This window comes from Gambusia affinis, linkage group LG02, assembly GCF_019740435.1.
Source record: "Gambusia affinis linkage group LG02, SWU_Gaff_1.0, whole genome shotgun sequence".
NCBI lineage: Eukaryota > Metazoa > Chordata > Actinopteri > Cyprinodontiformes > Poeciliidae > Gambusia > Gambusia affinis.
Window position 1 is genome coordinate 31,749,847 of NC_057869.1, and position 26,709 is coordinate 31,776,555.

Consider the following 26,709-nt stretch of genomic DNA (forward strand, 5'->3'; position numbering starts at 1 on the left):
CCACACCAAATTACACCAACCCCATGTGGACCTGGACTTCCCTATTCCATGGCCATTAGTCCCAGCAAGAACCAGATGCATCACCTAGGACTCCACAGTTTGAGCCTCGCCCTGCTCGGGCTCACCAGAGACTGGCTTACCTCAGAGATTTTGCTACAAACTTTTGAAACTTTAGACTAGAGCCTGGCATGTCATGTGGCAGAATAAGCCACAGGTACAGGTACTGTGCAGGTACTCTAATAGTCTACCCAGAGTATCTAGTCAGGTTGGTCATGTTTAGCCTTTCACACAGTTTTGCTGCCCCAGCCTGTTGTAAATTTCCTGACACTTTTGAGGTTCTTTAGAAGGGGGAAGTAGATGTAGCATATAGTAATACTGACAGCATTGGAACTACGACTGCCGTAAGTGAGGTAAGTTGTTCATGCAATTGTGAAATGTATCGCTGCACATTTTATGCACACGCACCCTTTATACATGAGGCCCCTGGTGACTGTGGAGGCCATTCGAGTACATTGAACTCATTGTCGTGTTCAAGAAACCAGTCTGAGAAGATTTGCACTTTATAACATGGTGCATTATCCTGCTGGAAGTAGCCATCAGAAGATTGGTACATTGTAGTCATAAGGGATGGACATGTTCAGCAACAATACTCAGGTAGGCTGTGGCATTGATGTGATGCTCAATTGGTACTAATGGGTCCAAAGTATGCCAGGAAAATATCTCCCACACCACCACCGCCAGCCTGAACCATTGACACAAGGCAGAATGGATCCATACTTTCATGTTGTTGACGCCAAATTCTGACCCTACCATCCGAATGTTGCAGCACAAATCAAGACTCATCAGACCACGCAACATTTTTTCAATCTTCTATTGTCCAATTTTGGTGAGCCTTTGCTAATTGTAGCCTCAGTTTCCTGTTCTCAGTTGATAGGAGTGGTACACGGTGTGGTCTTATGCTGCTGTAGCCTATCTGCCCCAAGGTTTGACACATTGTGTGTTCAGAGATACTCTTCTCCATACCTCGGTTGTAACGAGAGGTTATTTGAGTTACTGTTGCCATTCTATCAACTTGAACCAGTCTGGCCATTCTCTGACTTCTGGCATCAACAAGGCATTTGCACCCACAGAACTGACGCTCATGGATATTTTCTCTTTTTCAGACTGTTGGAGCCAAATATGTGTATTTTTGGTTTTGGTCACTAGATGGCGCTGTCGGCTCCAGTATATGAACCAAGAGATCACAGGTAGTCGACAGGTGTTGAACCCGGAAGGGCATACAAGTTTTTGACCGCTGTGGCGGAGTCATTGTTAACACTGTTCTCGTGTATCGTGGAATAAATGGAATTTGTTCACAAATGGTTAATCTGATTGGAACAAATTTGGACAACAAGAATAGGATTGACTTTACACGCTGTCAACAGGTACAACGTTAGCCGCTCAGCGCGTCATAACAAAGCAGCAACGGATCAACGCTTAACAAGTGCAGTATTAAACTGGCACTTATACAGCCCATTTTTTGTAAACCCTGGAGACGGTTGAACGTGTAAATCCAATAGTTTGGGAATGTGGAAAGATTTTTCAGAGTGTTTTACAAATTAATTAAAAATAGAAATTCACTTCTGTGTGATTCACAGGTGATTACACTGATTTCTACTCCTCCAAGGATCACGCCACTAATGTCGGCATCATGTTTCGAGGAAAGGAGAACGCTTTGATGCCAAACTGGTACATGCTATGCTCAAATCTAGAGCAACAAACCAAATTAATAATAAAATTTCATGAACGATATTTAAAGATCGAAAGTCAGCTTATATATAATCTTGCAGATGTCATCATGCTCATGTAAAGCAAATTAATTTTTTTATGTTGAAATATTTTCATGTTTACACATGTTTTTCAAGATAAAGAGAGCTTGATAACAGAGGGTGGCATGTTTTCAATTTACTAAATTAGAAACAGAACTAAATAACATTGTTATGGTTTAACGTGATTACCTATCACTTTTTTAGTGATATTGAAACATTTGATTTAAAAACTTTGTACTAAATTTAAGTCAATCGATAGAAAGTTTTAGCTATCAATTTTCCAGTCGGGTAGGTTTATGCAAAAACACAACCCAAATTGTTGTTTGTGTGATTTTGTTGTTCAAAACTGGGTTATGTTTGGCAGGTTGAGGCTTCCAGTGGGATACCATGGCAGAGCATCATCACTGGTTGTGTCTGGAACCCCGATTTGCCGCCCTTGTGGCCAGATGAGGCCTGATCAAAGTAACCATAATCTCCTAATATTTGCCTGTGTGTTAATGTCCTTTTTAATTTAATTTCAAGTTACGCATTTTTGTGTTACTCATTAATTGAGATAGACAAACTTATTTTGAAGATGGGTTTTCAATCCCGTTTCACATCTTCTTCTCTTCATACCAAAAAATATAAGTTTAACTAGTGACCTAAGTAGATTACAAAACCAACTTGTAGATATTTTTGACACACACTGAAAAAAATACCTCTTTGGATGAACATAAAAAAATCATGGAAAGGTTTTCCACCTGATTACTTTGCTTTATTTCAGCACCATGTAATAGTGTTACTCCTATTTAAAGCAAATTTGTTAGGTCAACTTAATTTATTAAGGTTATTCCAATGTAAAGCTATTGTGTTGACTCAACTTATGTTATTATGGTTATTCTTTGGGTGATTCTAAATCAAACATGTTGGCTGAACTTAATATATTATGGTTATTCCAATTTAAAGCAAATGTGTTGGCTCAATTTAATTTACTAAGGTTGATTCAACTCATATACTATAGTTGGATCCAATGTAATTTAAAAGAGCCAGCCCAACTAATTAGCAATGTTTTGGACCAAATAATTTACTTTACTTGATTAAGACTAATGCAAATTTAGAAAATTGCATTACTTGAAACCAACTTTTAAAAAAAAATTCTCCAAAGAGTTTTTGCAGCACTAGTAGCTTGTATTTTTTTTTTTTTTTTTGGCGACAGTAGGCAGATAGGAAAGGGGGGAGGACATGCTGCAAAGGTTGCTGGTACTGGGAGTCGAACCAGCGACGTCCATGTCGAGGACTAGGGCCTCCAAATGTGTAGTGTGCTAACCCCCTGCGCTACGACAGCATGTTGGAGAAACCAACTAGTGTGATACCTTCACACTACTTAAGTTGATCCAACTCATGAAAATTAAGTTAGCTCAACAAACATGCTTCATGCTGACAAAAAGCTATTTAATCAGGTCGAAATCCTTTCCATGATTTAATTACGTTAATTCAAAGACAATTTTGTAAGTTACATTACATTAAGTGTTTTAAGACAGGACTGGGTGAAAGGGTAGAAAGAACAATCAACAATTAGAAAACGTACACTGAAAATAATAACTCTGTGGATGAACATAAAAAAATCATGGAAAGGTTTTCCACTTGATTACTTTGCTTTATTTCAGCACCGTGGAATTCTGTTACTCCTATTAAAAGCAAATGTGTTAGGTCCACTTAATTTATTAAGGTTATTCCAATGTAAAGCAATTTTGTTGGCTCTACTTATGTAATTATTGTTATTCTATGGGTGATTCTAAATCAAAGTGTTGGCTCAACTTAATATATTTATGGTAATTCTAATTTAAATAACATGAATTGGCTCACTGCGACAGACTGGCGACCTGTCCAGGGTGTAGCCCGCCTCTCGCCCAGAACGTTACCTGGGGATAGGCACCAGCAACCGTCCAGACCCCATTAGGGACAAAGGGTGTATAAAAATGGATGGATGGATGGAGTTGGCTCAACTTATTTTATTACGGTTATTCTATTAAGTTTTGGCTGAACTTAATATATTATGATTATTCCAATTTAAAGCAAAGGCGTTGGGTCAATTAAATTTTTTAAGGTTGATTCAGCTCATTTACTACAGTTAGACCCAAAGTAATTTAAGAGAGCCAGCCCAACTAATTTGCAATTCTTTGGAACAAATATTTTTACTTGACTAAGATTAATGGCAATTTAGTTGAAACCAACTTTTTTTTTTTTTCCTTTTTTTTTTTCTGAAGAGTTTTTGCAGTGCTAGTGGCTCATATTTTTTTGAGACAGTAGGCAGACAGGGTGAGGACATGCAGCAAAGGTCGCCAGGACTGGGAGTCGAACCAGCAAAGTCTGCATCGAGAACTAAGGCCTCCAAACTTGCAGTGTGCTAAACCCCTGCGCCACCACAGCACATTGGAGAAACCAACTTATGTTACAGTGATACCTTCATACTACTTATTAAGTTGATCCAACTCATAAAAATGAAGTTAGCTCAACAAACATGCTGCAAGCTGAAAGAAAGCAATTTAATTGTGTGGAAATCCTTTCCATGATTTAATTACGTTAATTCAAAGACTTTTCTTTAAAAAAGTGTTTTGTTTTTTTTAAAAAAGCCTTTTTTTACAGTTCTTAAGTGCTGAAAGAAAGAAATTTAAGAAATTTTGCAGTGCAGTTACAATAGTGCCCTGCAGAGAAGAACAAATATCTATAGTTTAATGTGTAACTAAAACTGCTTTGAAGTCTTCCCAGGTGCAAAACAGTTATGTCGTATAATCTCTCGTGGTCCCCTGATCTCGCTAGACCCTCTTCAGAGGGAAATGAATCTGACTAAATTGAATGATGTATCAACATGAATATGTTATTCAAGTTGAGATAAAAACGATTGTCTCGCGTGAACTCGCGTGATATCCCGTGAGCTCACTCGGCTTCAGCACTATATCAGTCTGACTATAATGAATCATGTTATCTCAACATGATTAAATTTCATAAACGTGAAGTAGTTGAATTTTTTGTTTATCCAACATGATTGTATCACGTATTTGTTTGAAACATGAAATTATTTAGTTAAAAGTACATAATATTCTTTTGTTAATCTGATAACCCCTAAATTCATTTTTTACAGTGTACAAGAGAACTGTATTTTCAAAACCCAGCCACCTTACTGTATTTTCATGCTGTAGTTTTTACATCTATTTGTTACAGTGCAGTTCTTAAATGCCAATAGTTCCCTGCAGAGAAAAACAAATATCTATAGTTTAATGTGTAACTAAAACCACTTTGAAGTTTTCCCAAGCACAAAACAGTTATGTTGCATGATCTTCCATAATCTCTCGTGATCCCCTGATCTCGCTAGACCCTCCTTGGAGGGAGATCAATCTGACTAAATTGAATCATGTTATCTCAATATGATTAAATTTCAGAAATATTAAGTTGTTGAATTTCTTGTTTATCCAACATGATTTTATCAGGTTTTTGTTTCAAACATAAAATTATTTTGTTAAAAGTACAATATTATTTTTGTTAATGTAATAACCCCCGAAGTTCATTTTTTTCAGTGAGCACAAGATCAATCTGACTATGATGAATCATGTTATCTAAACATGATTAAATTTCATAAGCGTTAAGTTGTTGAATTTCTTGTTTATCCAACATGATTTTATCACATTTTCATTTGAAACATGAAATTATTTAGTTAAGAGTACATGATATTCTTTTGTTAATGTAATAACCCCCTAAGTTCATTTTTTTCAGTGTAAAGTACCGCGATATATTTATAGTTTTTTCCTCTTACCACAGCAATCACATATTAATAATCACAAAATAAATATCTCATGAAAAATGGGATTAAAAACAAAAGTGTTGCGTTGATATTTTTGTTGAGTGTATAATCATGATTAAGTCATTGCCTCACCAGCTATGAACCTCACCGCACGTCACTGCAATATGTATATACTCCCTAGCTAGCAGTGTCAGTCATGTTTTTGTATCTATCTTGCGCTCTGCTGCACTACAGCTCCTCCCTACTTTTGGAGCCTGTCGGGAATGTGAAGCATGGCTATCAAAATTTTGCCACCAATGATTATGGATAAGCAGTTTTTCCGTAGCGTTAAGTTGTTTCTCCATCACGAACACAGCTGCAGTAAACTGGTAATGTTGAGCTTGTAGATTCTGTGTGGGGAGCATCCTCCTGGATCTATTTCTGATTGGGAGCAATGTATTTCAGATTGCCAAAACCTGAGCAAGGGTAGCTCAGTTTTTTTCACAATCTCATATGATAGTTTTAACAAATATGTAAAAAAAAAATAATAATAATAATAATTTTTCTAAAAATCACCTACTGCAGCTTTAATAGCTATGAGCAAGACTGGTAGCTCAAATAGAAATAAAATCTTTTTCCTAAACATTGTGGAGTAAAGGAAGATGTATTTTGAGAAATTATCTGACTTATTATGCTTAATGTTGCAACATTTACCTTTTGCCTTTCAGCAAAACCACCAATCTTTGGTCCTTCCAAGCAACTGGACCTTGAGCTTGAGATGGTAATTATGATGTTCATTCTATGGACCAGAGTGGAGTGATATGTGAAAAAACAAACTTTGTCATCATATACTGTGATGAGAAAGGGTTATCCTTTCACGTCACAGTATATTTTAATGCATGTTAACATACATCATTGTCATTGTTACTGGTGTAATAGAAAATGTAATTTTTAACCTTATTTCATCTTTGATGGAAATGCTGAATGCCTGACCTGGCAGTTGTTTTAAAAACCTGGCATGTATGGAATGCATTGTACTTTTGTTTGACCCTGCAACTGAGTGAAGAACTAGAAGTTTCTGTTGGAATCCTTATCATCTTTCCTGCCATAAAACTGTTCCCTCCAAAGAGATGAGGGACAGTTTATGAGTTGGAAGTAAGGATTGTTTTTGTGGTCCATCTGACAATAGAAATAAGATTAGACTTTTGCTGTGGCCAACTGACCATATAATATGTGCCATTCAGGGCTCTTCTCCTGCTGCATTCAGTGAGATGGGTCTTTGAACACTTTTGCCTTTGAATAAAGAAACTTAAAAACAAAGATTAATCTTTTTCTTATTATTGAAACAGATTTTCATTCTTTGATAAATGAAATTTCCATAATTCTGGAACTTCCTTTTTTTGTTAACAGGCATTCTTTGTTGGAGGAGAAAGTCAGCTGGGGGAGCCTATTCCCATCAACAAAGCCCATGAACATATCTTTGGGATGGTACTTATGAATGACTGGAGTGGTAAGAATCTTTTTATTGATATGATTTAAAAATGAGTAGTCATCTAACAAAATGTAGTACACAAGTACAAGTATTAAAAAATAATAAAAATGCTAGTTCTCACCCAGATTGCTTCGGCCCCAAACTGTGCGCCTTCCAATTATCTCTGAATCTATGCTAATCCCAAATTAGTTTTGCAGAGGGAGAAACCACAGATAACGGGCCTGCAAGACACAAGATTTTTCTTTTATTTACAGGAATTACCTCATAAATATAGTGGTGGCATGTCATAAAAAATTACTGTAACAAGACTGAATGAGACGAAGTAAGAATTTTATGGCACTTGAAACGTTCCTTCTGAAGCCACCAGTGGTTGCTATGGGGTTTTTTTTCACCACCGTCCAGTCGGCAGGCTTCAGTTATTGCAAAAGGTCTCTTCAGGGGTCAGGTGAGCAGCTTTTGTAGCCTGTATGACTTTATAAGTAAAAGTGGAGAGGTGGTGCAGTAAGACACAACCTCTGCCTGACCTGGCAAGCAGAGGTTGCACTGTCCTGTTCCCTTAAAATGTTTCTTACCACATTGTGTGGGGCACAAAACATGCATGATTTTCAGTGTCTTCTGCAAAACTGCCAATGTGTGTCAATTTGGTAAAATCTGGAAAGAAATTGTTAAGCAAAAATGATTCAACATCAGGGTCTCTCCACAACATCTGAGAGTGCCTTATCTGCAGTCTGCCATAGACACTTCTTATCTGTGGAAACAAAAGACAAAAATCAGCAGGAGGGAAGAGGTGACTGTATTTTTACAGCAGAATATGCCCTTCCATTTTCCAATTATTCTGAAAAACAAGTAATGTACAGCTTCAAATGCATAACATGTATTTATAGATTGTCATGGCTATCCTGTGGCAATTTTCCAAGCTGCAATAAGAGAAATAACTTCAGCCATTTGTGCAGAGAAGTAAGAGGAAGAAGGATAAGAGGGTAGAATGTCATGTGAAGTCCAAAATCATTCCTTTCAATCTTTTTTTAAAGGGGAGTGTCACAACAGGCAGAGATTTTCTCAAGACAACTCTACCAAAATGCCTAAGAGTCATTACTTTGATAAATAATGAGATGTGTTTAGGTATAAATCAGGCTTTAATGCCAAAAATTATCAAATGTTACAAATCATGCAAACAAAATAAATACAGACTGACACTCATCGTCCTGCGCTGGGCACTTAGCAAGTGAAGCAAAGATTGTAGCGTGAGGTCTGCTTTTATCTTACCTGGTAACACTTTATTTGACAGGATGTGCATAAGACTCATGTCTTATGCACATGAGTGTTATGTTTGTTATGACATAACAAACATAACATGTTATGACATAAACATAACATGTTTATGTCATGTTATGTCATAAACATGACATAACACCTGTAATGAACATGATTAGGTCTTCAGGAATAATTATGACGGTTGTAAAAAAAGTGTCATTTGGTAAATAATGACACTATTCAAAGTTGACATTATTCAAAATGTCTTTGTTATAACAATTATGCACACTTTTGCGAGGGCAGTTTCTGTGCTTTGGTGAGCACAAAAACCAGACCGGAAGGAGTCAAAGTGGTTGGTTATTGTTATTTAATTGTTTACACACAGCTTTTTCAATAACTTTGCTGATGAATGGGAGGTTGGAGATCGGCCTGTAATTCTGCAGTAGTGATTTGTTTAGGTTGTTCTTTTTTATCAGTGGTTTGATTACTGCCGTTTTCAAAGCCTGGGGGAAAACGCCTGATGAGAGCGATAAGTTTACTATTTGGATCAGATCAGTAGCAACAACAGGCAGGACTTTCTTAAAGAAATGTGTGGGTAGGACATCCAGACAGCAAGAACTGGAGCTTGGTTGACTTATTATTTCCTCTAGGGTTTTATAATTAAGTAGTTGAAATTGGATAATTTTTCTTGTATTTGTTTTGTTTGGACACAGCATTGGTACTGGCTTTTTAGTGAATGTGGAGATTAATCCTCTGATTTTTTTAATTTTCTCTGAAAAGAAGCTGGAAAACTGGTTGCAGGTGGCATTAGATTGAAATTCAGGTGGTAGGAGAGTTTGTGAGCTTGTCAGCTGTTGGAAACAAAGCTCGAGCATTGTTAATGTTTTTGTTTATGACATCTGCAAAGAAAGCCTCACTTGCATGTTTTAGTGTTAATTGATAGTTACGTAGTCTTTCTTTATAGATGTCATGATGAATGTGAAGTTGAGTTTTACGCCATTTTCGTTCAGCCCTACGGCAGAGTTGTCTTACAGATCTAACTGTACATTTCTCCATGGAGATTTCTTCTTACCAGACACAACCTTCATTTTAATTAAGGCAATGGAATCAATGATATCTGACACTTTAGACTGAAAATCATTTACCAACTTATCTACGTCATTACAGCTTAAGAGTGAGGAAGAAGAGTAGATTTGATTAAATGTTTCTGCTGTGCTTTCAGTGAGAGAACGTTTTGTGATGGTTGCTGTTTGTCCAAGTGGATTAAAGGATAAAGAACTTTCAAAGATAACAGGGCGACATCAGTTACAGAGACATTGGAAATATTCACACCCTTACTGATAATCAGGTCCAGTGTGTGTCCTTGAGTATGTGTTGCTTGTTTGACATGTTGTGTTAGACTAAAATTCTCTAAAATATTAGAGAGCTTTTTCCACTTCTGTCTTGGGAGTTGTCAACATGAATGTTGAAATCACCAACAATTATTAAACAATCATAATCAATACATATGAGAGATAGAAGCTCTTTCAAGTCAGTAAAGAAATTTTCCACATATGTTGGAGTTTTGTATAAAGCTAGTGTCAAAGTTAATTTATGGCCTTTAATCTCAATTCCAAGATAGTCAAAAGAGGTGAAATGACCCAAGGAAATTTTACTACAATTTATGGTATTCTTAAATATTGAAGCCACGTTTCCTCCTCTTTTATGTTTTCTATTCTCACTTAAAAAATTAGAGTGAGGAGGCATTGATTCAATTGGTATGATTGGTTTATTATTGTCATTCAATCATGTTTCTGTCAGAGACATAACATTGATATTATGCTCAGTGATGACATTATTAATTAATAGAGCTTTAGCACAGAGAGATCTAGTATTTAAAAAAAGCTAGTTTATGTGACTTGGAAGCCAAACGTTCTTCAGTCTGAGGTTCCTTCAGGCAGGGGAACAGTCTGATGTTTGAATTAGGTTCGCTGTATTTTGCATTTCTGTTTTTTGTAAATTTTTTTGTAGCGGTCTGGACAGGTGAAGTCCTGTTTTGCAGTCCCAAGGGGACAGACACATTCTGGAGTAAGACTGGTGTAAAACTAATATCTGGTCCCCGGCCTCAGACCTCAGAGTGATGGATCCTCTGGGAAGTCAGAGGCAGGTGGCTCAAATGAAGTGAGGTCTGTTACATGAGTGCTAAGGAGAGACGTGCCGAGGTGAACCTGTTGATTCATTCCATCTGTAAATTTAAGAAACTCCGGTCCAGAAGACATTTCTTCATAGGTATCTTGTGAATCCTGTAGCATCAGTTATGAAGATGTCATTAAGTGTTATTACAGTGTCAAATGCTATACTAACATAGTCATTAATGTTAAGTCTTGCCACAAGTAAAGTGGAACATACTGGGCTATTTATAACTACCATCACAGCAAACAAACCCTTTGTACATTGGAATAAAACAAAGGATAACTTGTACTTCTCAAACAGAGGGTTCAACTTCTCGTCAGCATACTGTACCTATGAAATGAAAAGAGCGGATGGGAACTGCTGAAGCTACGTTTATTTTTGACGCGTTGAACTGACCATGCAGCAGCGCGCGTTGAAGCAGACACGCAGTGGCACACGTCGCATGCACAGCGTGTTACAGCACCTCGTGCACCTCTGGATGCGCGAGCTGCACCGAGTTATGTTCACACAAACTGGAAGATGCTCTTGCAGGCAGCTCCCATGTAAACTATTAACTATACACGCCATACCGCTGTCTTGGCTCGCATGTGCTCAAACCGAACTGTCAAAAGGCCCTGACAGGCCCTGCCGTGAGGCCCTGACATTACCATTGTTGAGTGGGAAAAAAAGGGGTCGTAAGCTAGATGGCTCAGCTGATAAAATTTACAGTCAGTCTACAGTTAACATTGTGAATAATGTCAGTTAGCAACCTAGTTGTTACAGGTAGCAACCTATTACAGGTAGCAACCTAGTTACAACCTAGTTACAGTTTGCTACCTGTAACTAGTCCAGCTCTTTTGCTGGGCCGGCAGTTTTTGTGGGCCTGAATCGCTGCCAACAAAAAAGTCCAGTTCAACTCCCAAACAAAATATGCGTCCAGTAATTTGGCTTTTACTTGCTCCCGTTTTTCCACCATTTTCACTTCGCTCAAATGGTCCAGCTAGTTTTACATCTGTTGCCAAGAGACTGATGATGACGTTGGTGGACGGCTGGTGACAAGTTTTACCCAGAACACACTTGGAAACAATGTTGGCAATCCTCTTGTAATCTTGCGTGTCATAAAGTTAAATGTAGGTGTAGGGCAGTGGCTTTAATATGTCAGCAGATGCCACCAAAATATTAGATTTGCTCTTTGAGTTGTGGAAGTTGGTAAAGTGTGTCCGTTGAAGAACGCCGTACTTGCCGTCTGTTACGGTGCGCTGGCAGTACAACAGTCAGTATTTGCTGTGAATTCTGAAGGTAAGCAATACTGACCACCAGCTCCTCAATGTAGCCAAATGTTACTTTTAACGTCCAAGTAGTTAGTTTTGTATCGTTCAGTCTTTTTCTTCTTATTTTCTTAAATTATATGCTGTATCTGTGAAAAAAAATTAATTACTGCGTTACTGAGACTTATGTTGATGAGTATTTGCTGTGAATTCTGAATTCTGTGAATAAAAAATACAGCCAGTCATGTAACACGACATTTTATTGATGATTGTACACCTTTTATGTCACTAAAACCAGTTTGTCTTGTAAAGTTTTTAGCAACCATGAGTCAACAATGACTGGGGCAACCTAGGGCACTCACTGACCCCCTCCCCCCCTGACCCTGACAAAGAGTCTCATCCACTTCATGACGTGGTGGCCAGCAACAGTCAGATATTGATAGCTCAGAATGACTTATTTCTAAATTTATCTATAGATTGACATATTTTGCATGCTTGTTTTTTTCTTTATTTTATTAATTTAATTGTTTTGGTTTTTTTAATAAATTTTTATCACTTATAGTACCGTACTTGTATTACTAATATTTAACACCTACAGTAGAGTAGTATGCTATTTCCCCTTGGGAATGTATATTCTGTTATTTTGTATTCTATGGAATATATATTTTTTGTCTAAAAAGTTGATTTTAAAAAGTAGGTTCACGCAAGATTTTTTTTAATCAGCATTATTATTTTTTTATTCCTCTGGCTGTCCTTTACAATTTTTTGAACCTACTATCCACTTAATGATAATGTTGCTTTTTGTGTATTTGCAGCTAGAGATATTCAGGCTTGGGAGTATGTTCCTCTTGGACCTTTCCTGGGAAAGAATTTTGGGACAACAATCTCACCCTGGGTTGTGCCAATGGAAGCACTTTTACCTTTTGCAGAGTCTAATCCCTTGCAGGTTTGTACAAATGTTGCAACTTTCTGAAGACAATGTCCAAGTGGCATCTTACTAGACAAAGTCATATTTGTGTTTTCTAAAAGTTTCTTTCAAACATTGTAGATATCCAATTTCTTGGGACTTCATTTGAGCAAATATTTAAATTATTAAAACCATCTACAGTACTTCTCACACATTTTATGAGTTAACAATCAAAATCCTAGTCATGCACAGAACTATACTAAGAACTGTCATAGTCCATTTTGTAGGAAAATTATAGTTGAGTTATTGCTTACCTACTTGAATCCTTTGGCAACTACTTTGGTTACATCCTGTGGTTTACTTCTTTTAACCTGTTTAAAGCCTAAGTAATCCCAAATAGGCAAATTTGTTTTTGACAAATTTGCCTATTTGTCAAAAACTCAATTGTTTTTGTACTCAATTTTTGTACTTTTTTGTTCGAAAATGACAAATCAGTCCATTTATGCTTACATTGTTCCACCCACAAAAAAAGTTCAAATGTCACCTGTGCAAATATAGATTGCCCATCATCATTTGTTGGATTGATGAAAATTGGCTGGGAAAATGTTGCATATCGCCAAACCTTGGTGGAAAGTCATTATGGTTTGTCAACACGTTTTACAAATGAGGTGCCATATAATGATTTTAAATGCTAATCTAGGCAAAGCTTTGGTGGTTTGAATTTATTTAAATTAATGCATTTTGGTCAGGTCAGGTCCGGTTAAAAAGTAAATGATTAATGTAATTGCATTGGGTTAAGTTCTTAATGGAAATATTCCTATTTTTATTAATGCACCAAGTTAGTTAGTTTCTATTACTCACAGCATTAGTTCTTCTGAGAATACACATATCCAGGTAAAATTGGTTCTGGTCCTTAACGAATATCCTTATGGAAAATCAGTCAAACTGATTGATTCCAATCAGGCCCTTGTGAATTGAATGGAATGAATTTTGGAAATCTGTATCAATTTCTATTCCAGACCTCCTGAGCCTGCTAGAAAAGAAACAGAAAGAAGGGAGTCTGTTTTAGAGACTATGCCACAATCTTGAAACTTGCTTGTATCCAGATAGATTCATTTTACAAGCTTGGATAATAAGCCCCAAGGGTGTTGTTTTTTTAGTTTTGACAAGTTTGAGCACTGTGAATTAGATGACAATCAAGACCCCATAAAGGTGACTAACTTAATACTTTGAATGTCCACAACCTCCAATTGAATTTTGATTGCTTTAATTTGCAAAGCTTAGCAGGTACAGTACACTTGCTAAGGTTTTTCTCCTATTCTAACAATTGGAAAAACAGATGACTTGCAAAAATATTTCATGTTTAAATGTCTTTCCTGATAACTGTGATTGAGTGTGCAATTTGGATGTAATAAATTTGCAAGGAGACAGAAAAAGAGAAGCTCATACCACTCTGTTCTGGATTAACCCATTCATTCTCTGTGTTTTCCACAATCTTGAAACTCATTCTAGGCAGGACCCGTGAAAGTTCTTGGATCCAACAAAAAGAAAAATCCCAAAGTGGAAAGAGGTTTTGAGTAAAATTTAAAAGTTATAAGTTTTCCATGATTACAACTTCTTGATTAGATAAAGAAAATAAAAGATCAAAGGAAAATTTATAAAACAAAATAACTTAGCATAACATTGTTGCTGTGCTTGAATTTAAACATGTCCTTATTGTAGGCATGAGCTGGTAAGAATTTGTAACAGTATAATGACCTTAGATAAAAATATCACACTTTTGCGGTGTCAGTATTATGATTACAGCTGTAAAACAAGTTATTTTACATTTTCTTTGGCACGCTTTCATCTGAATGCATGAGACATTTGTTTCTTAATGTTTGCTGAATTTGTATGTATATGGCTTATCCTTTTGAATGAAGAATAGACCTAAATTTACCGTAATTGGAATTTAAAAGTGTCACCATAATCTCAGTTTAGTTCAACGTCTTTATTTTTCCCCAAGTGGAAAATTTAAATTTTAATGGAACTGGCAAATTTACATTGTGAAAGTGCAAAAATAATCTACATTGATTGATGGTTGCGTTATCATAGCTACAATCTGATGGAATGAGTTTAACCCCTTAACTCTCACCCCCTAAATCACCAAAAACAGCTGAAAAGGTATACCTAAAATAAATAAGCTGCTGTTCTTGCTAACAATATGCTAGCCCGAGCCCGCCACCTTCTCTCCTTCTTCTTCTAACCCCCCACACACCTTTTCTCCCACGCCACCATTCCCTCTGCCCCCCATTCTCACTCTTTGGTAGTCCTCCTCCCTCCCCCCCGTTGCTCTGACTGCATCAGGTTTCCAGTATTCTCAAATCCAAAACTTGTCAGCACTCTTAAGGCCATAATCATCCACTCCCGTGAGTTGTGAAGTTCTGCTGAAGAAATACATCCAGTTTTGACACATTCTGACAAAGTGTCTCTCGGTTGGTGAGAAAAAATCATGTAAACACTGTTACGCATGAGGTCACACAGAGCCTGACTTTGACGCAGCGAAGGCACACACATTACGCGCATGGTGGAATACAAACCCCCAAAATGCCTTCTATCCATATGACAGGACACGTGTTGGCTACACATCAGTGGCTTTAGATTTAGTCTCTGAGTTGACCAGTCAGAAATATTCCAGAAAGAATACCGGCATGTCAAAACGAGGTCAAGTCCATCCATCCATTTTCTGTTCACCCTTGTCCCTAGTGGGGTCAGGAGGGTTGCTGGTGTCTATCTCCAGCTACGTTCAGGGCGAAAGGCGGGGTTCACCCTGGACAGGTCGCCAGTCTGTCGCAGGGCAACACAGAGACATACAGGACACACAACCATTCACACACACACTCACACCTAGGGAGAATTTAGAGAAACCAATTAACCTGACAGTCATGTTTTTGGACTGTGGGAGGAAGCCGGAGAACCCGGAGAGAACCCACATATGCACAGGGAGAACATGCAAACTCCATGCAGAAAGACCCCGGGCCGGGAATCGAACCCAAGACCTTCTTGCTGCAAGGTAACAGCTCTACCAACTGTGCCACTGTGCAGCCGTGATGATTACTGTATGTCCCACTGGAGAAACCTTGTCTCATTTGAAAAACAGGGTGGTAAAAAGCAACTTTTTATCCCTTTGTTCTCAAAACTGATAATGTTTGCAATCAAAACTTTGAATATTCTCCGTGCTCTCTCAAATCTTTGTGGTCACACTCAGAGATCTTCCTCACGTAAAACTTCTCTCTCCACGGATTAACTCTACACGCAAAGTTCCCTGCTTGCTTGCAAATTCTTCTCTGCTTCTTCGGTACTGCAGCCAGTCTAACAGTCTTTCGTTCAACTCCATGCTAACCACATTAACCACAAGTATTACAAGTTCTGAGAACAAATAAATTAAATTCTGCTTTCAAAGTGAAAATGTGTGCCCTTGACTTATGGCATTAAAATTCCCCCATACATTTGTTTGGCAGCAGGTTTAGGGCCCTTGTGGATAAAAACTGTTTGAATGCAATTGTTTTAGCTTGTAAAGGTAACAACCACCTGTTAGAGCCTTCATCAGTTTTGGCTGAATCAAAATCTTCTCTAGAGAAATGTTGAAAGTAGGTCCTTCGGAAATTGTGTTCAGCTCTCTCCCACTGCACTCTTTTCTTTTCATGTGGGAAGCGATCCAGACTCACCTAACCTTTTTTCTTTTCTTTTAAAATTTAAATTACAGCCAACAGTGTGCAAGAGTTCATTTATGTATGACATTATTTAAAATTTCACCAGTCAAACTCATTATGCTACACAACAACTCAGGGAAAGTTAGCCTTCCTGTGTTTACTTTCTAGATTCCAGTACAGAACCGCATCATCAACCCACAGCAGGTGAAAAAATGGCAATCTCCATGGGTGAAAAATATAATGAAAGATATACAGTTTTTGAAGTAATTATGAACATCGGCATATCACAAACAGCATTTTTTATTTAACAGTTTCTCTATTAACTAAAAAATTGCTGTTTGTGATGTTGTTCAACTAATCTAGGATTCCTTGAAGGTCTAATTATACCTTGGGCCAGCCCTGCTCAGAATCAAAGCATACTCTGTGAAATGATATATCATGATAAAGGCCTTCTTAAACTAATTTAGAATAGTGAAGAGTGCGCAAGGGTCCATCTAAGTATGGTTTAATGGTAATGCTCTAGGTCAGCCTGTGTGTTTCTGCTACACTTTTAACTTTTTCTATAACAGATTTCTATCTGTTCTTCTCTTTGGTAAATAACCATGGAGTAACAGCTCCCCAAAAATCCTTTTCAGTTTGTTCTGCCATCCATCCATCATTAACTGAACTAAAACAAACATATTTTATTTTGTTAATTTCGTTTACTTTATTAATTTGATAGAAAGTCATCCCATTTGTGCTTCAGTGTTGTGGGTTTGAGACCCCCTTTGTTAATTTTTTTTCTCAACCTTATTTTACAGGATCCCCAACCTCTCCCGTACCTACAACATGAAGACGCCTATACCTTCAACATTAACCTGTTTGTGTCACTCAAGGGTACTGTACATATCCAAACACACACAAGAAACTTGCAAAAAATTTGGTGTACATTTAACTGCAGACGAAAGAGTTTTTATCTGTCATATATAATCATCTACAGTTGAAACCACAAGTTTACATGCAGAAAGAAAATTAAAAAAAATTCTCAGTCTGAAGTTAAATGAGATCAATCTTCTCTTGTGTTAAATTAGTTAGAATTACAATTCTTTCTGTTTATAAATGCTAAAGAACTTAGTGGACACATTTATTAGGGATTTTTTTTTGCCATTTTTTATTTCAGAAGTTTACATACATATGGTCAACATCAGAGATCATTGTCGTTTAAACTGTATGACTTCTTTCATAAAATTCCTCAAATATTTTTAGACAACCATGTCTACACTTGGAACAATCAACACCCAATCCAGGATCCTTAAATTAAAGGGTTTTTTCATAAGAAACAAACAAACTGTAAATCGTAATTTTAATTGTTTTTCCAGTGTGCCGTCCACTTAAAAGAAATTCTATAAAATTTATAGGTAATGTAAATATCAAAATCTTCTTTGACAATGTCTTTTGTATCAGGAATATAAAAAAAACAATCCAAAGTTTCAGTTGAAGTTTCTTATTTATTTTTTTGTATGTGTGGTGCACTGTGGGGTTTCTTGTATCTTGTAGTAAAAAGGCAAGGGTCTGAATCTTGGCCTCAGTTTACTCCAGCAAAATTACAACTCTTCAGTGCATTGGGCTCTCTTAATTGCTCTGCTGTGAGTGTATGGATGGTTGTTGGCACTGTGTGCCTTTGTGCTGCCCAGGTTGTACCCCACCTCTCTCCCAATGACTGCTGGAGATAGGCAAACAACCCTTGTTCTGCGTGATGAAGTATACACATACTTGAACATATGTGCATGTATATTCAAGTTCTATGTATTTCTTAATTCTACAGCTGTGAGTTACATGGACTGTGTCATATAGGGTTAGGCACCATTTGCAATTGAACAATTCTCAATTCCAACTCTATATAATGACAGAGTCAAAAAAAGTCAACAATGAGCCAAAGTTAACTAGTTGATTTTGAAAAAAATATTCTCAATTTCTCAATTTTAATTGCATGATCTTTTTAACTTTATTATAAATTTTTTCCACAGAGTTATCCATCCATCCATCCATCCATTTTCTATACACCCTTTGTCCCTAATGGGGTCGGGAGGGTTGCTGGTGCCTATCCCCAGCTAACGTTCCGGGCGAGAGGCGGGGTCACCCTGGACAGGTCGCCAGTCTGTCGCAGTCCACAGAGTTATTTCTTACTAATATATAGATATCTTATCGCACGCATGTACTTGAATATATTCATAACATTATTGATATGAATCTTCTTTTTGCATGCATGCACTTTCACTGGAGAGCTTTGTTTTTTAAAAGTTGATGTGTCAACAAATATTTTCTGCCTTTTAAGATTTCTTAAAGTAATGAAAAAATATGAAGGCCATCTTTCATTTTGACATATCACACACACCAGATGACTTGGTCCAGACACAGACCTTATGCACATTAAATCCATCAATAAGAGAAAAATTCCTTCCTGTGACATGGACACTGAGCTCATTCCTTCTCACTATCTGGGTCACACTGAGCCGAGTGGTCCATTCATTTATTAAAGTGAATCCACACTCTCAGTTGCTGCCGCATACTGTCCATGGTTGCGCACACACTACAGCTGCTTTTTCTTTATTGAAATTTGGCGGCTTCTTTAGTTGCTGGACTGGGAATTGAAACGAGGAATCAAAATGCACAAACTTCAATCATCCTGGGAGAACTGAAATGTTAGCTCTGTGCTTGAGTTTGACAAATGATTCTTGAGACTTGATGCCTTACCCTTGTGTCATATATGCTAAATGTTATCTGCTTTTTCTCCCTCAAGGTCAGAGCATGACTGAGGCTATAAACATCTGCAGTTCAAATTTTAAAGTAAGAATCTGAACAAAACCTCAAGAGGACATTGTGGCATTTTAAGTAGACTCTAAACATAGTCAGTCACATGGTCATCTGATTAACCTTTCTCTATTACGTACTTCTGATCAAATCAATCAGATGGTTCAACAACGTTATGTTTCCGGCAAATATGGACCTGATGTTGTTGTTGAATTATTGTTGTTCTAGTTTTTTGCCTGTCGCCTTTTCCTTGATGTTGGTTGTTAACACCTTTGTTAACACTGTAGATATTTACTTTATTCAGTAGAGTTGCCAGTAATCTCTGTAAAAGATAGTACTTCATAAAATTATCTGCCTTATGATACGCTCACATATTGTGATAATAAAAGTGAAACTGAATTTAGAGCTTCAAAAAACATGGTTCTCAGATCCAGGTTACTAAATATGTTGCAGAATAACAAAGGTTTGTTACAGAAAGAGACTGTGAAAGTATGTCTTCTAAAGAGATGATCATGATGAAGCAGGCTTTCATAGCTGCAGGCTTTCACAGCTGTGAGTGTTATTACAGATGTGAGTGTTAAAGCTCTAATAAAATTAGGGATAGAGGAGCGGAGTTTACAGTAAATTTAAATAAAATAATTTCCTTTTGTATCTTTCTTTGTTTAAAGTACATGTACTGGACAATGAAGCAACAGCTCACCCATCACACAAGTAATGGCTGCAATGTCAGACCAGGAGACTTACTGGCTTCCGGTACCATCAGTGGGCCCGTAAGTGTCAGCAGTAAGGTCAGCAACCTTACTGCCTTAATAATAATTAAATGATTTTGCACACACAGACACACCCGCATACGCACACATGCATGCACAAACACACAGTATAAGGTCTTTGCGATGTCTTCCATACATTTTTTCATTCGTTTCTATAGCTTTGCCCTGACCTTTCTCTAATAGGACCCATTACTCAATTGACACCTTACTCTTAAACCTAAGCTCTGAAAGGTCATACATCACACTTCATCCATAGTGCCAAAGTTGGATGTCATTGACATAGATCTGTGACAAAAATTGTCAGTTTGTTGCCATGCTTTTGCATTATCTAGTCTGCTAACACTATCTGGTTTTGGTATTTGCAGGAGACGTGGATACTCTTGAGAAACATTTATCTGACGCAATAAAGAATTCTATACATTTGTACAATTCTTTACTAAATAACGTCTATAAAAATAAGACTGATGAAAAGTTAACTTCTTGATCAAATTGTAATGTCGTTGCTCAAAGAGGAGGCTGTCTGATGAAAACTGTGGCTCTCTGTGACCGTTTCATTGAAGCAAAACAGAAGAAGTTAAGAGGGAAGGGAAACTCCTGCAGATAGCAGACAAATTTTTTAAACAGCTGTAAACGTACATAAGAAATGGCTCAAAAATACCTACTGGCTATAATATCCATAGTTGTGTGGTTTCTCATTAACACAGCCTAGGTTATTGCTAGTGATGTCACGGGTATGCACCACTACTCCCCTGTTGAAAACATAGGAAAAACGTTTTTCAGATGGACTGAGACGAACCTATGTATTTTATCTCCCTAACTCATAGTAACATTACAGTGCACTACAGGACACTGCTATTTCATGTTTGATAATAGAGCCATTCAACCAGGCTTTGTAAAGCTGGCAAAGAGTGTGGTACTGTGGAATTCTCAGAACAGGTCTGGTTGTGTTTTTGACTGTCCTGCTGATTGTGTCTTCTGCCTCTTCACCACCACTGATCACGACTCAAACGCTTCCACTTTCTAAACAAACTGAGAACATTTACTTTATTTCCACAGAACCCTGGCAGCTTTGGTTCAATGCTGGAGCTGTCTTGGAGAGGGTCAAAGAGTATTGACATTGGAGGAGGAGAAACTAGAACATTCTTGAAGGATGGAGATGAGATCACCATCACAGGTTAGACATTTTGGTGTCAAAGGTGAATAACATATTCATATATAAGACTTTTCTACAACATAAGGTTACCATGCTTAGGTGGTGCTAAAATCTATGGAAGCCTGTTTCTGTCACTGTGGTAAAAAGAAAAAAAAACTCTCATTATTTTGAGATACAATCTCGAAATAATGAGATACTATCAAGATCCAGAATAAAGAGGGCATCTCCTCTCCATCCACGTTTCCCCATCAATTACAATTACCCCGGCATCTCCTCGCGGCTTCGCAACGCTCAGTGCACATGTTTCGGCAAAATTGTCACATTTTTTTCACAATTACGCAAATGCGCCCTCATCAGACACACTGTCGAGGCCTTCTAGGTTCCAAAACCAAACATTTCCAAGAAAGGCTGTGGGTGGTAACAGGTGGCTTGATTCTTGCACGCACCTTTGACAAAATTGTTTGAAAAAATATTGTAATGTAAAATTTTATAATGTGCTCCTCACTCCTCTTCTGCTTTAGGCATTTCTGCATAGTCTTATCATGAGATTGGTCAAGACTTATGCAGTGCCATATAACAGCAGGGGGGAGAGCTCCTTGATCCTGGAGACTATCTAAGTGTTACTTCCACAATGTATAACTTATCTGCCCTCTTTAGCATGAAAGAACAATCTCCTATCATTAACAATAGACAAACAAGATGGTAAGACCATCGGTGTTGGGTTCCACAAAATCCATGGTACGTCACAATCAGAGATTCACACCTCTCATCCAATTAAGTCGCTCTTCTCTAACTAATCAATAGATTACTTTTGTTATTGTTGATATTGTTATTTCACTTCTGTCATTAATATACAAATAAGGAATACCTGTTATTTTCCAGATACTCTGGTGAACAAGGAGGGTCTGCAAAACACATAAAACATACACTGTAAAAAATTAACTTAGGGGTTATCACGTTAACGAAAGAATATCATGTACTTTTAACTAAATAATTTCATGTTTCAAACAAAATTTGACCCAGACATGTTGGATAAACAAGAAATTCAACAACTTCATGTTTATGAAATTTAATCATGTTGAGATAACATGATTCATTATAGTCAGATTGATCTTGTGCTGAGGCCGAGTGAGATCACGGGATATCACACGAGTTCACGTGAGACAATCATATTTGTCCTAACTTGAATAATGTATTCAAGTTGAGATAACGTGATTCAAGTTAGTCAGATTCATTTCCCTCCGAAGAGGATCTAGCAAGATCAGGGGATCACAAGAGATTATGGAAGATCACACAACATAACTGTTTTGCGCCTGGGAAAACTTCAAAGCGGTCTTAGTTACACATTAAACTATAGATATTTGTTTTTCTCTGCAGGGCACTATTGGCATTTAAGAAATGCACTGTAACAAATAGCTGTAAATACTACAGCATGAAAATACAGTAAGATGGCTGGGTTTTGAAAATACAGTTCTGTTGTGCACTGTACTGTCTATAGATATTTGGTTTTCTCTGCAGGGCAATATTGGCATTTAAGAACTGCACTGTAACAGTAGCAATTTAGATATAGTGCATTTAAGAACTGTAGAAAATGTCATTGACTTTTTAAAAAAAATGTCTTTGAATTAAGGTAATTAAATCATGGAAAGGATTTCCACACAATTAAATAACTTTCTTTCAGCATGAAGCATGTTTGTTGAGCTAACTTCATTTTCATGACTTGGATCAACTTAATAAGTAGTGTGAAGGTATCACTGTAACATAAGTTGGTTTCTCAGGCATGCTGTGGTGGCGTAGGAGGTTAGCACGCCCCATGTTTGCAGGCCTTATTCCTCGACGCTTGGTTTCAACTAAATTGCCATTAATCTTAGTCAAGTAAATTATTTGGTCCAAAGCATTGCAAATTAGTTGGGCTGGCTCTTTTAAATTACATTGTAAGTGAGTTGAATCAACCTTAATAAATTAAATTGAGCCAACACATTTACTTTAAATTGGAATAACCATAATATATTAAGTTGAGCGAACACTTAATAGAATAACCATAATAAAATAAGTTGAGCCAACTCATTTTATTTAAATTAGAATAACCATAATATATTAAGTTCAGCCAACACATTTGATTTAGAATCAGCCATAGAATAACCATAGAATAACCATAATATATTAAGTTCAGCCAACACATTTGATTTAGAATCAACCATAGAATAACCATAATAACATAAATTGAGCCAACACATTTGCTTTAAATAGGAGTAACAGAATTACATGGTGCTGGAATAAAGCAAAGTAATCAGGTGGAAAACATTTCCATGATTTTTTTATGTTCATCCAAAGAGTCAATTTTTTCAGTGTAGTATTGGGTGGACATTTTCAAAAGATGCGGGTTGATAGAAGCTCACCGTGGCTGCGTGGTGTCTGTCTCTAAGCAATTGTAACAACAGCGTGAGTTTGTTGGGATTGGTAGAGGGGGGTCCTATTTAGGTCCCGCGTCAAAAATTTAGCTGACCTTAATATTTCCCATGTTTTGTTGTGGTCATTATTATTACACTTATTGTTGAGATGTGTGTCTATCAGACATTTATAGCAATCCAGAATAAATCTCGTTCCGTATTGGTTCAATAAACAACAACCACCTGTCATTTTAGGCTAGCTTAAGCTAACATAAATATTAATAACTCTCTTTTTGGTATACGGACATTGCTTACCTACTGTCTTTCAACCACTTTGAAAAGCTCTATATATAGCCTCTTTTATCAGTACTCCAGTAAGCTGGCACTGTTTTGACAGTTTTGTCTTGTTGATTTTTGTTTATGGTGTATTTGTTTACTTTTTGTTGTTTTTCTTCTGTAAAATTAACTCAGAAAAATCCTAAATAAATGTTTAAAAAAAGAATATCCGTTATTTTTACTGAGGGAAATTTGTTTGGGCAAAATGTTACTGTAGTTGTGAATAAAATTATTAAAACAACACACAATGATAAACTCAGGGTCAAAACAGTCAACAATAGTGCAACAAGTTTAGGCTACAATATGAGATGTCAGCTGTAGGATGAAGCATGGTAAGATGCATGTTGAGGAATGAACACTGCTAGTAGAAGAAACTAATCAGAGAGGACAACAAGCAGGCACTTGGAATAGAAGAATGAGAAAAAGACAGTTAAAAAGGCTTTGCAGAAACCAGATCCAAAAAGGTCATTTGAAGAAATGGCATATTAGTTATAATGGCATAATAAGTCAGTAAATGGCATATTACTGAAACCACACCATTTAACTTTAGGATATACTAATCAATAGAAAAGAAATAGACACAAATGTGGACTTAGTATTAAGTGTATTCAATAACTACTTAACCTTGCTATTTTTTAAGTTTCTTTTACACTGATAACCAAGCCTCGTCATAACTTTAAAATGTTTATGTATTGTTTTGATGTATGCTGTCTAATTACTGTTATATTCTTCTGTATCAGCTGAATGATGTCAGTAATATTTTGTAATAATGATTTTTTTCTTCTTAGGTTACTGTAAAGGAGATGGATACAGGGTGGGGTTCGGACTCTGCAAAGGAACCATCCTCCCAGCTCTAAAACACTGAAACCAACAGTGGTTGAAGTCATCATTTAATGGAATATATATATATATATATATATATATATATATATATATATATATATATATACATATACATAGACATATATGAAAAGCCTCAGTAAGCAATATTATTTGTTTTTGTATCCCTCGCTCAATAAAAATCAGTTCACCTTAGTCTCCTCAGCATCAGCATTTTCTAAGCTCATTCAAAACTGCATACTATAGATATGCTTTTTACCTTTTAAAACTGCAATATGTAATGCTTATCAAAATTTAGTCAAACTGTCACCATGTTTTGACAATATAATATGAGACAGATAATCTGTGAAAAGATCGAGCTCCTTCACTTCCTCCCAGTAGTATTACTACAGCTGTCTGCAAAACTGTACCTCTCCTGATCATAAAACAATCAATCGAAGCCAGGAGAAAGATCTTAGGATTGTTAAACATGCTTATGTATGTACTGCCCAATGTCTAACTGATGATGAGACAACTTACTGTTCCAGGAAAACGATTTATCCGCTGTCATCGGTGACGATGCTAAATAATCTTAGCAAGCTCCATAGTGGTGACCCAGCAGTTGGTTACCAGACGGAAAAGGGGGATGGTGTTAGCATCTCTAAGACCTCCTGCTGGTACTGATATGTTCTTTCTAATGGAGCAGTGTATTTCTGTAGATCAATCTCTTTCAAATTGGGGTCCTCAAGGTACTGCATGTAAACAACCGTTTGTTTTCCATAATAAACAAAGTGCGACTCTATAGTTAATTCACCAAAGGATTGTGTTTAAAAATAATAATGAAGCTCACCGAGATGTTCAGATGTTCTTGTTCAACTGTTTTCTTTAGTTGTTGTGGAAAATGATGTTTGTATCTTAATTTCCCAAATATTTTGTATGAATTAAGAATGGAGCATTATTTTTGTAAATAATAAAATGAAGCCTTGGTGTAAATTCAAACTGGAAGACTCTTCAGCCCCACCTGCGTTACATTCATCTGCTGCAGCCCATCAACATTAGACCATGCCTCCTCTTAGCGAGTCATCAGTTAACCTTCTGTTTATAAGGACCTTCATCCATGACACCATGTGTTTTCCAGAGGGGAAGATGTTGCCAAACAGCATCGCAAAATGCTCATCCAAGCTTAAAGCAATTCACAGCACAGTGTCTTTTGTGAAGGTCAGAGTTCCTTCTCCCATAAATTAATTTGTAAAAAAATAAAATAAACTTTAAAAATAAAACTTTTTAATCATTTTTTTTCTTAATGTGAGTCTCTCCAGATTGAAATAAAGTCTTTTTAGAAAAAAAAAAGAAACATAAGTGAAGGTATCGGTGGAAAGAAAACAGCGCCAGGACTGCTTATATGATCAGAGGAAGCCAAGCGGTACCTCCTAAGAGTATTGACGTGTCGTTCATAAGCAATTCAATTTCTTTGAACAGCTGTACACCATGAACGAGTTTTCAGTTGGTGAAAATTTTTTGCAACTTTGCTTGCTTGTAATCTCTGCTCACACGTCAACTATTGCTATTTTTATATTTCAGTCAAAGGTTGCATATGAGAGATGAATGCAGATGCAATGTCCTTCATCCACTGCTGAAGAATGAGGACTCCCTTCGCCTGTGGTTATAAACTGTAAAATGGACAAAATTAAATTAAAAAAAAAAAATATATATATATACAGATGGTTTGTAGTGTGGAATCTTAAGTGGAGTTTGAAAATAAAATGTGTATAGGTTTATGTCTGGTTGAACGATGTGTGTGCCCAGTTGATTTTTTTATTGTTATTTTTTGGGGGGGATTTTATTGTAATCCATAGAGGGCCCCAGAAAATCTTTGGGAACCACTGTTTTAAAGTGTTACTGACACATGATTTAAAAAGATGTACTATTGTGCTCTCATTCTGTGTACACAAGTGTTTAATAATACATCGTTCTCACAGTATACTATAAATGGAGATTGTCAATATTTTTTCTGTAGTAAGTGGGTCAAATATGAATACGTGGGGGACATGCTGTGGTGGCGCAGGGGGTTAGCACGTCCCACGTTTGGAGGCCTTGGTCCTCGACGCGGACGTCGCGGGTT

At 36.9% G+C, this 26,709-nt stretch overlaps 1 protein-coding gene across 5 annotated transcripts in view; it reads left to right on the plus strand.

Annotated features, from left to right (window-relative positions):
* Positions 1-26,301, plus strand: part of fah (fumarylacetoacetate hydrolase (fumarylacetoacetase)) — a 39,080-nt gene extending 12,779 nt beyond the window's left edge. Inside the window, exons 5-14 of one of the 5 annotated variants that reach the window (XM_044135924.1) lie at positions 1,638-1,728; positions 2,173-2,297; positions 6,294-6,346; positions 6,976-7,075; positions 12,546-12,676; positions 17,130-17,205; positions 19,109-19,155; positions 19,788-19,907; positions 20,946-21,085; positions 24,557-26,301. In XM_044135924.1, the coding sequence (XP_043991859.1) occupies positions 1,638-1,728; positions 2,173-2,297; positions 6,294-6,346; positions 6,976-7,075; positions 12,546-12,676; positions 17,130-17,205; positions 19,109-19,155; positions 19,788-19,907; positions 20,946-21,068 (866 nt within the window). In that variant the 3' untranslated portion in view covers positions 21,069-21,085; positions 24,557-26,301. The remainder of the gene's footprint in view (positions 1-1,637; positions 1,729-2,172; positions 2,298-6,293; positions 6,347-6,975; positions 7,076-12,545; positions 12,677-17,129; positions 17,206-19,108; positions 19,156-19,787; positions 19,908-20,945; positions 21,086-24,556) is intronic. The other 4 variants (XM_044135889.1, XM_044135900.1, XM_044135909.1 and 1 more) reach the window with 4 other exon arrangements.
* The last annotated feature ends 408 nt before the right edge of the window (positions 26,302-26,709 follow it).